General features: G+C 35.0%; 1 protein-coding gene across 2 annotated transcripts; it reads left to right on the plus strand.

Annotated features, from left to right (window-relative positions):
- Positions 1-29: 29 nt before the first annotated feature.
- On the plus strand, positions 30-7863 carry LOC107722975 (monocyte to macrophage differentiation factor 2-like). 2 transcript variants are annotated; one of them, XM_016531478.1, is made up of 8 exons: positions 30-504; positions 2793-2874; positions 4762-4922; positions 5197-5271; positions 5788-5889; positions 7081-7150; positions 7235-7424; positions 7599-7863. In XM_016531478.1, the coding sequence occupies exons 1-8, from the start codon at positions 491-493 to the stop codon at positions 7604-7606; spliced, it is 702 nt and encodes a 233-aa protein (XP_016386964.1). In that variant the 5' UTR covers positions 30-490; the 3' UTR covers positions 7607-7863. The 2 variants fall into 2 exon arrangements, with proteins under 2 accessions (XP_016386964.1, XP_016386963.1); XM_016531477.1 differs by lacking the exon at positions 7599-7863 and having other exon boundaries at positions 7235-7482.
- The last annotated feature ends 3630 nt before the right edge of the window (positions 7864-11493 follow it).

Here is an 11493-nt window from a genome sequence, read left to right on the forward strand (position 1 = left end):
ACGTGTATAGCTATCAGGTCACTATTGTTTGACATACTGGAGTGGTGCTACACTTCATTAATCAGTGTAATTGTGGTGGTTTAACTTCAATTGATCAATTGACTTGATATGCACATATCGATAAATGTTTTCTATGCCATTATGAATCACTTAAAACCTTAGTTTGCTAGCAAATGCTATACATATGGCATACGTCCAGTATTGAGTGGGCCGCTGAGCTAATAGACGATACATTGTATAAACCCACCTGTCTACACGGATGATCCACTCGTTTGTGACTGCAGGAAAACCGGATTGCGGAGACCGTTATGCTACTTCCGGATTATTGCTCATGCTCGCTTCGTTGTGTAGTTCATCACCCGAATGATATTTCAGAGCGGGTTTTCATAGATTAGCGTGTCTCTGAAAGACGAGCTCCTCGTATAAGCTCTGAATCAAATGTAAGACGTTTTCATCTAGACTCGCGCAACTGTTGGATTTACGCGTTTAAATGAAACTTGTAAGGTGAGTAAACGTGCCGCCGTCGGTGATGTGTAAATATATTCAGTTAGCTATAGTTCTGTACGTAGCGAGTAAGCTTATTGTCAGAGGTGTCGGTTTTTTTTTTTTCTAGAGCTGTCTTTTGTGATGCGACACCCACGCGCCACAGAAAAGCTATCGTTTCATGCACAGAAAAAAAAAATCTTTATCGCTAAGCTTAATACGTGTCGGTTCTTGAAAGTCACGGAATGCTGTTATATGATGGTAATTTCCTATAAATGAGTGTTGATCATTCACACACACAAAAATCCGCGATGGTCCCTGAAGAGGTTTGCGTGCTGATTGACGTTTGAGGGAGTGGTAGAAAATACGGTGTTTTGATGCTTAGCGAACAGCTGTGACTTGAAATTCTACCGTAAACGTTCACCGGACGCATATGAGATCAAACTCATGGATTTAGTAACGTGTACGAGCAGTTAACATCTGGATCAGTTTGGTTCATTATCCCTGGCTTGGCTTCGTGAGGATGTGCTGATAGCAAGTGCTAATAGGAAGAGACATTTTGAGTGATGTTGGACTGACTCGTGACTGAGATCGTTTAGGCTCAATGTTTATGGATTCATGACTTTAATAAAAAAAAAAAACATTAATTCAATTAATACGGACAATGAATTGAAATGTGTCTGTCTAGGCAGGTAGGCTACTAGAAGGAATTAAAAAAAAAAACGATATATACCCAGACAGCACACATACGTTGGGCCGATGTCGACCCGACGTACAAAATTCCATCGGCACGATGTCGCTCAGGGATCGTTTGCTAATAGGGAAGATGTCGCCGCGACGGCGGCCTCTGTATATATATATATAGGTCTAACAAATATTTTAGTTACATCAGTGTTTAAAACAAAATATTAGGCCAACATCACTAAAAGATTATTAACGGGATTGTTTTCTTTTGAATATTTTAGTGAATGCTGAGTCAGTGACCATAATGAATACAAGAACAAATTTAGGCAATGTTCTCTGGGTTATTAACAATAGAAATTAGGACAGATATGGGTTATATGTGTTGAACTAGATGTGGTCATTAAGAATCACATCCATGCAAGTCAGATCAATTTTGTTTGACCTAATTGCAGATTTCAGTCTATAGCCTACTGTTAAACATTGCAATGTTGCTGTGTGGTCACACAACTGCTGTTATCCTTTTTATTGTTCTTGCAAATAGCTTCTCCATAAATCTCCTTTTCAACCCCTCTAAACATGAACATGTGTGACTGACATTTAGAAACATTATGTAATAGGCCTATTCGTCCTAGTTAAAGTGCAGTTATTTGTACTACATTACTGAATTGGCACATAATGTCCATCTCTACATCACATTTCTAAGAACATTGTTTATTCTTCTGGAGTTTCTTGGCAGAAAGATGACTATGAAACTATGGTTTTAAATTCAAAGTGTCACTTTTTGTGGTACAAGGGAGGAAGAAAAAAGGAAACCACACGCAGCCTCATTCCTTTTCCGTACCAGTCTCATGTTTCCTTGACAACCGTGACATCAGCACTCTCTCAACGGCTCTGGTGTGTAAGGATGAAAGACTCTTCTGCTGTGGTTCTCCATGGTTACCAGCCACTGCCTGCCAACTGCAAAAGTTATTATCAGTCACATGATCATTTGACCTACGTGATGACTAACTCATTATCAATTAAAGGGGTCATATGATGCGATTTCATTTTTTCCTTTCTCTTTAGAGTGTTACAAGCTCTTGGTGCATAAAGAAGATCTGTAAAGTTGCAAAGACTAAAGTCTCAAATCCAAAGAGATATTCTTTATAAAAGTTAAGAGTTAGCCACACCTACCTAAAACGGCTCGTTCGAACACGCCCCCAATACATATAATAACAATGCAATAATGCATGTATTTAATAAATAAAAAAACACAAAATCATATCTTTTCAAATCAAATTTTTATATAATTTTATTGGAAAAAGCAGATTTTCATTTTCATGCATCAGTTGCATCTGTATATCATGTCAGAGTAAGTGAAATGTGTGGTGACATGAGTAACCTTAAAGGCCTATATGTTGAGTTACAGAATTGTTTATTCATTTTTATTTTTTTTATTTTTATAGAAGTGACCAGTTTAAAAGAACTGACTTTGTTAAACAACATTCAAACAAATTTCAGGAGCAACACTATGTACTTTTAAGTATGCTTTAGGTAGGTAATACTAAGTTATGCATTGCTTAGCTTCACTTCATCCCTTATTTTCTAACACTTTATTTATTATTATTATTATTATTTTTTTTTAGATTTATGAACAGTCGTGCACCATCTAATAAGAGATATCAGCCAACAGAATATGAGCATGCTGCTAACTGTGCCACACATGCGGTGAGTTGTGTTTACAGTCTTAAAGGAATAGTGCACCCAAAAATGAAAAAATTTACTCACCCTCAGGCCATTCAAGATGTAGATGAGTTGTTTCTTCATCAGAATAGATTTGGAGAAATGTAGCATTACATCACTTGCTCACCAATTGATCCTCTGCAGTGAATGGGTGCCGTCAGAATGAGAGTCTGAGAGAGAATGAGAATGTTCCGTGCTTGCACACAGACTGCATCGCAATATTTTTTTCAAAATGTCATTTGTGTGGAAATATTACTTTAATATTATAATAAATTTCGTCTTTCAACGGCCGTTAACAGAGGTCAGAGACGCTGAAGACGGACGCAAAGAGGAGAAAATACTGTTGCAGGCATAGCAGTTCACGATGCGCGAAAGATAGGAAGAAAATCCTAAATATTGAATTTTATATGGATGTGTTTCTGAGGGGAACTGACTTCAGAAAAGTTTACATGGCATTTTCTTTTCATCTTGGCTAGGTATAATGCATTTAAAGTAGTGCTAATATGCATATTGCTGCTTTGTGTATGTACAGCGGTAACCAAGTAAGCGCTGGTGTTCCATAAGTGCCACCTGGTGGCAGAGAGTGAATCTGCGTCTCATTCAGAGCTTCTGCTGTTTCTGTCTCCTGCAGATGTTTTATGTAGCATAATTTCACAAAGCTAAAGTCAGGCCATTCTGTTTTTTGCTTAAAATTTTGAAATTATACAGTCTAATTTAAATCAAACATTGCACATGCTACAAGTTTGTATAATCTTTTTTTTTTTTTTTGGATCGATTCATGATGATGGTTACCACTAATTTCAAATGGCTATGAAAATCAAGGTGCAACACAGTGAAGAATATGCAATGTTATTTTAGATGTGATTATTCGATTTCTGTACCTGAACACCTACAAACATAAAAAACCTAAAGCATAATTTCATTTGTATCTTTGTTCTATATATTTAGTTGTGCTATTGCTTGTAATTTGTTCATTTGTTCTTATTTACTTACTGTTCACTTATCTTTAATAATGATTGAACTTGATACTTGTCAGGCAGTTTTTGCTGTTGTATCGAAATTGAAATCAAGAATTGTAAAATTTCATTGGTATCTAAAATATTGGTGTCATATAAGCTTATTTATTAGAATAAAAGATAACATAGATCAAAAACAATGATAAAGGCAACCATTTTATTTTTTTGCGGCAGGGCAAGTAATAATTTGAACCACTGGCCCGACCGGTCCAGTAGAAAAAATCCTTAGCGTTGAGCCCTGTTGAACCTTCTGGCTAAAAAGTCGTCTCGTCTGAATCATTCAAGAAATATGCTCAGATCAAGCACTGTTTACAAGCAAAAAACAGTCCAAAACAGTTCTGAACAAATATGTCGGTGAATTTTGATGTGAGAGAACAGGGAAGAACTCACTGAAGGAAATGTGATTATAGACTGGTATTTTGGTCAAAAGCGATGGTTAAAGTTTAAATGTCTTAAAGATGGATTTGTTTATTACAAACACACAGCTTTTCACTTCAAAAGCCATTATTAACTGGAGTCATGTGGATTATTGTGATGTTTTTATCAGCTGTTTGGACTCTTATTCTGATGGCTCCCATTCACAGCAGAGGATCCATTGGTGAGCAAGTGATTTTATGCTAAATTTCTAAAAATCTGAAGAAACATTTTTCAGCAAATTTTCATTTTGGGTGAACTATTCCTTTAATCATAAGTATGTATGTATGTATATACTGTAGGTATGTATGTATATATATATATATATATATAAATGCCCTACCTTTGTTTTGAAATTATTTCCTATAGTCTGCACTCTGCAGTTAATGTCATTGATGAACATGTTGTATTTAAATTATCTGTGACTGTATTTTATTCTCAGCTCTGGATCTTTCCCAGCATTGTGGGTGGGATCTTGTTGTACCTCTTATCTGATGACCACTGGGAGGAGATTTCAGCATGGCTGTATGGAGCGGGACTATCAAGCCTTTTCATCATATCCACAGTTTTCCATACTGTCTCCTGGAAAAAGTCTCATCTCCGGTAAGGCTTTCATATGAGCCAAATCAGCTTTTTGATTAGTCCATTTCAGTCTGTGTAATGTGAATCCAGACACTTGAACATGAATGTCTTTCTAGTGAGCTGCAAGTGTGTTTTGTTTCGTGTCATGAATTTGAGCTTGTGTAGCTGGAAGCATTTGTGTGTACTTATGTTCATATCATCTTTCAGGCCTAACTGATAATCCAACCTTTTACCCGTTATTAATTACATATGTACTTGAGAAGTGAAATCTAATAAGTGCTGCTTTACTTTTTAGATCAGTTGAGCACTGTTTCCACATGTGCGACAGGATGGTGATCTATTTCTTTATTGCAGCGTCCTACACACCGTGGTGAGCTCGTGTAATTTGTGTTGGGCTGTCATAAATTGACACAGAGTTTCGGGTGGGGAGATGTATAATAGTGTAAAGACCAAGAGTTCATGTGCCAATATTTTTCAGTTTGTTTCCACTAAGATGTGTGAATGGGGAGTTTTTTTATTTTTTTTTAGCAGAAATAGGCTTCTGATGGTGACAAAGATTCTGTTACTATAAAAAAAAATTCCTCATTGGAGCACCAATAATTATGTAAAAAATGATTTGGTGCCTAAATTTAGTACATTTTGTTATTCAGTTGAATTGACTGTATTTAAATTTTCACAGAAATTGGGTTTTAGTTGTTTTAACTTGTTCTACTTGTTACCCAGTTGCATAGCTTTGAGTTATAAATTTCAATTATACTTTTACATGTATTTATTTGGAAGACTTCTTTATCCAAATTGACAGTACCCTGAATCAAACTGTGAGACTTTCACAGATAGTTTGATGTTGAAATTACGATTAATTAAGGATCTAATGGATTTATGGCAGGCTGACACTGCGGGATCTTGGACCATGGGCTGCCCACATGCGTTGGGTTGTCTGGGTGATGGCCTCTGGAGGAACTGCCTATGTGTTCTTCTTCCATGAAAGGTGAGCTTGTGTTTGACAAATGATTAAGAGTGTTCATTTCTAAATGTTAGATTTCCAAAAGGTCAAATAGAAAGAAACAAGGCAAACTTTTCGGTCACATATTGACCATTTTCAATGACATTTCAGTGCCAATTTTAGATTTACAAAATTAGATTTTTGTAAGAAATAACTGATTTTTCAAATGTTTTGATTACATCACCCTGCATCATATTTGCTGAATGAAATCAAATACTTGTTTCTTACTAATTTTGAGGTGCTGATACCAAAAGTTGTGCCGGTTTTGCTCCGACACATCACAGTTTTTCACAGAATATGATGTGCATTTTATTATATATATATATATTTTTTATTTTTGCATTTTACTACCATTTGTAAGGTGAATAATTCTTGTAAGCAGAAAAATTGCCACAAAGACATAATTCCTATCTTCCTCTGAACCAGGTTACACCTATTTGTTCAGTTCTCAGACGATTTTCACATGTATGATTGATTGTGAAGACATTATTTTATGCCTAAACCTGATTTCCATTTTTTTCCCACTCCTTTGCAGATCGTAAGTTAAATAAAATACTTTTTTTTTTGTTATTTTACATTTGACTGCTTTTTTTATTATTATTATTATTTTGATAGGTGCATTAAAGGATTAGTTAATTTGCTGAAAATGTACTCAAACTCAATCTATCCAAGATGTAAATGAGTTTGTTTCTTCATCGGAACAGGTTTGAAGGAATTGAATTACATGACTTGCTCACCAATGGAACCACTGCAGTGAATGGGTGCCGTCAGAATGAGAGTCCAAACAGCTGATACAAATCTCACAATAATCCACAACACAACTCTAGTCTGTCAAATGAAGTGAAAGGCTGCTAAGCTTTTTAACTTTAAACCATCACTTCTGCCCTAATATGAGTCCATAATTCTATAATGTGTGATAATGCTAAATTTCTCCAAATATGTTCTGATGAAGGAACAAACTCATCTACATCATGGTCCGAGGGGAAGTAAATCTTCAAATTTTCAGTTTTGGGTGAACTATCCCTTTAAACATGATACATATCATTTGAAAAATCTAGAGAAAAAAAATCTAAAACATATCAGTTTAAATACATATTATTTGAAACAGGTTTTGAAACAAAACTGTACTTTTCTGCGCTACAGGTGAACATGTTTCTTGCATCCTTTGTGTTACAGGTTTAAAGTTGTAGAGCTGATCTGTTACATAGCAATGGGTGTTTTCCCCGCTCTCGTTATCCTCTCTATGGTAAGAAAATGAACGCCTATGAATTGAAAATGTCACGACAGACTAATTAGAAATGAATTCAATGTCTGTCTGTTTTCTTTATAGGCAGACAGGTCAGGTCTGTGTGAGCTGTTGGTTGGTGGTGGGTGTTATGTGTTGGGCATGGTGTTCTTTAAAAGTGATGGAATAGTGCCCTTTGCTCACGCTATATGGCACCTCTTTGTTGCAATGGGATCAGGCATCCATTACTATGCCATCTGGAAGTACCTGTACACACCTGTCAATCAACCAACCAGTACGGCCCGGTGACACACATATGCATACACCTAACCACAAAATCATTTGAATATATATTTGCCACTGAAGTGCTAAAGTTCTACTAAAAGCATAAACAGAATTGTTTTATTTTTCTGTTGTGTTTTTGCTAGCGAATGGTTTGACTGATGTAATTCTTGTCACTTATTAATAGGTCTTTAACTAGCACATACAACAGAAATTACATCTAGCCTTTGTGAGACTACAAGCAGCAGGGGTCATTTTGGACCTGAGGCCGTGTGCAATCCTGAGACTGATAAAGGATCCAGAACAAGAACGTTCCTAGAAAAACTATGGACGTATTACATGAAGGTTTACAATTTTTTTAAAAGGTACAGAGCAAAGTTAAAAGCACTGCCAGATATTTGTAAAAACACTTAACCTGAGGTATGTTTCCCAAAAGCATCACTAGCTAACTATGGTTGGAAGTTCCATTGAACTCTATCGGTAACGATGGAACTTGTGACCATAGCTGCTTTTGGGAAACGCACCCCTGGTTTGTAATTACTTGACTACAGTTTAAAGGTATTTCTGTAGTGTTTTTAAATCGACTTGGGATTATTTTACTAATTCTGCCACTGCCAGTGTGGAGATATTCTTATTTATGTGAGAAATATGAGTTCATTTCATATTACTGTACAGTACACAGTATCAATTCTCCATGCTTCTAGTCTAGTGCTAGTCTGTTGCATTTTTGGGTGTGTAATGTCTTTGGAAAATGCCACAAGTGCTTGATGACAACGTCCAGGAAAAGATTTACCTGGACAGGTCATCTGATTTCATGGTTTAATGGAAAAGTTTAGATTCTTATATTATGATTGTGCACTGTTTTTTTTTTTTTTTTCTTCTTTTCTGGTCATTTTAAAATGTGCTTCATGGTAACGTCTATTAATTGGTATTAATCAAGTCAAAATATTGTTTAATAATAATATTAAATGACTGTCTCAACTTGACTACATTATAGGCTTACACCAACAAAAAATACTTTTGAGGGTTAGGTCATAGAGAAATAGCTCACTTTTTACAGTTTTAACAGTATATTGAGACTTGCATGGGGCCAATTTAAAGGCTTTTGCCCATTTTACTGCGTTCCATTTCAGTGAAAATCTGAAAACAAAAAAGTGTTTTATCTTAGATGTTATTTATTAATTTCAACTTACAGCTGCTGTAGATGTTGTATTATGGATCATTTTATATGAGCGCTTAATAGGGTATAACAACATATACACTGAAAGTTGTCAGCTATTTGCCTTAATCATTTAAAGGTTTCACAAACAGGAGTAAAAACTACATTTTGAGAGAATATTGATGTACTGACTTTAGTCAGATTCACCTCAAATTAGTTTGAGAGTCATTAAAGAAACAATTCACCCAAAACTGAAAACTGTCATCATTTACTCAGCCATGTTTTGTTCCATACCTGCATTTTGTTTTTCTTCTTCTTTAAATTAAATGTTTAGGCTGCTCCTTTTTTATGCAGGCTTTTTTCCGCTACAGGATAAAAAAGGTAATTGCAACTTTTTGTCTCACAATTTGGACTTTTTCTCTTGTAATTATAAGAAGAAGAAAAAAAAACTCAGAATTGTGAGATATAAACGTACAATTGCCACTTTTGTATCGCAATTCCAAGGTTCCAAAGTTTGGAGCAACATGAGGGTGTAAATGATGGCAGAATTTTCACTTTTGTAAGAACTATAATACACAATTAGCACACTTACCATCTTAGCTTCAGTGTTTACCACTGGTCAAGGTTTGTAAATTAGCCATCTGTTTATTGGACTGATCAGCCAAAGCATTTGCTCTCAGGGTTGCCATCTCACTGGTTGGTACCATCACAATTTCTTAAGCATTCCATTTTTGGTGCACTCCCTTAGGCCATACATATTTTAATAACTGTTTAACATTGAAAATAAACTTGAACATTGTAGATAGTATTTTTAATCAGGGCTAATAGGTGATCAGGGGCACGTTGGTTGTTACAGCTACAGATTGTTAAGTCAAGTTTGACGCAGAAACAACAAGGCTGCAGTTTTTACCTCTCAGACTACTAAACTGAAGTCTATTAAACACGTATTTAAATTTGTATGGCCTTTACAATCATATAAAACTCTTAATAGTTACCAGTTGTAACAGAATATTTGAACAAAACGTGTATGTATTGTTGTACATCTTAAAAAATAGTATTTAATGTATTGTGAATATAGAAAGTGTTTGGTCAGTAGTTGTAATCTCTGTGTACACAAGCTACAAATTCATTATAGTGTTGATATTTATGTTTGCTGTGCTAAGATTGAACATTTCGCAAGCATCTCTTTTTGATAAAGATGTTATATTTGATGATGAGTGAATTTCAGCTGAAATGTGACCCTGGACCACAAAACTAGTCATAAGGGTCAATTTTTCGAAATTGAGATTTATACATCATCTGAAAGTCGAATAGATAAGCTTTCCATTGATGTATGGTTTGTTAGGATAGGACAATATTTGGCCGAGACACGACTATTTAAAAATCTGGAATTTGAGGGTGCAAAAAAAATCAAAATATTGAGAAAATCGCCTTTAAAGTTGTCCAAATGAAGTGCTTAGCAATGCATATTACTAATAAAAAATTTAGTTTTTATATATTTATTACAAAATATATGTATGGAACATGATCTTTACTTAATATCTTAATGATTTTTGGTATAAAAGAAAAATCAATAATTTTGACCCATACAATGTATTTTTGGCTATTGCTACAAATATACCCCAGCGACTTAAGACTGGTTTTGTGATCCAGGGTCACAGATGTGTATGCTATTGAAACACCTTGCCTTAGTAAGTGAACGTGTTTACGCTTTTAGTGTTGCAACAATCTTGTCAGGTACGTTTTTGCTCTCTTAAGAATTTAGATGATAGTAAGGGCTGTTTGTGACTAAAATGAATACGGTTTCAGTTTGAACTTGAAATTGCTTCTGCTCTCTATCTTGTCTAAGTATAATATCTAAATCGATACATTTTTGAACCCAGTGGTAGAATGAGTTTATGTATGTTTCTAAATTATTTAAGACTTTTGTTATTCTGTTGTATTAAGTGTTCTGTTTTTACCATTGTTGACTATTTTTTATCTGTTTAAGTATCTTTGTTTGGCGTATTATGCTTTATGACAAAGTGTTTGCTTGGGGGTTTATGAAGTTTACAGCCATTATACAGCTTTCACTGCCAGTCAGCCTGAGATTAATACATTTAGATTTCCTTTGACCTTGAGTTTAGTAAAAAATGTATGGAAACTCGTATGATGCTTGAGGAGTTGTGTTAGCTAGTTAGAGTGCACGCTGAATGTACAAAAGTCCTTCCTCATACTTTTGAGTCACTAGAATATGCTGGATGGCTGGTGGTTTTAACATGCTAAAATGATTAAAAGCATATGGTTTACTTCTGACTCAAAGCCAAAATAAAATACACTGCAACCAAATTATTGCACAATTTAATGCTGGTTTGCCCTGACAAATCTTACTTAAATTATGTATAGTGTAGAATTTGGCAAAGTCTGTTCATGATACTTGACACCAAACTTTCACACATCAGGCTGCCTACCTGTCCTTGAGTTATGAAAAATATTAATTCAGTAATATTACTGAAACCTCTATTGAAACCGAATCCACTTGAAACCTAACCCTGACCTCACTGTAAATATCATTTGTGCCTTTTCTAGTTTGGGTGAAGGCTTTGTGTTGTTAGCCATTCTGCTGATTTTACTCTGCATAAAAAAGTGAACCTTTCACATGAAGGTATTTGTGATTGTGATTTTGCGGCAATGTTTGTATTGCCCCAGTTTTTGTATTTGTATTAAGACCATGTTATTTCATACCAATGCTTTTTATCAAGGAAATGTCCTTCTCTCATTATTTGAGTACTGCATTCTATGTATTTTGTATGTCTGTGGGTTGATCAATAAATGCTAAGAATGAAAAAAAAAGCCTTGCACACTGTTGTAATTTTATACACGCTTTTGAACCGATTACTTATTACATTGTTTAAGCCTACTTATAATACTTTTTACTGTAAAA

This window comes from Sinocyclocheilus rhinocerous, unplaced genomic scaffold (assembly GCF_001515625.1).
Source record: "Sinocyclocheilus rhinocerous isolate Xijiao unplaced genomic scaffold, SAMN03320098_v1.1 scaffold3, whole genome shotgun sequence".
Lineage (NCBI taxonomy): Eukaryota > Metazoa > Chordata > Actinopteri > Cypriniformes > Cyprinidae > Sinocyclocheilus > Sinocyclocheilus rhinocerous.

Bases quoted from the DNA above. Each gene is read 5' to 3' on its own strand.
- LOC107722975 (XM_016531477.1), top strand. The intron at 4,923-5,196 runs GTAAGGCTTTCA...TTTACTTTTTAG, and splicing joins TGGAAAAAGTCTCATCTCCG to ATCAGTTGAGCACTGTTTCC. The intron at 7,151-7,234 runs GTAAGAAAATGA...TTTTCTTTATAG, and splicing joins CTCTCGTTATCCTCTCTATG to GCAGACAGGTCAGGTCTGTG.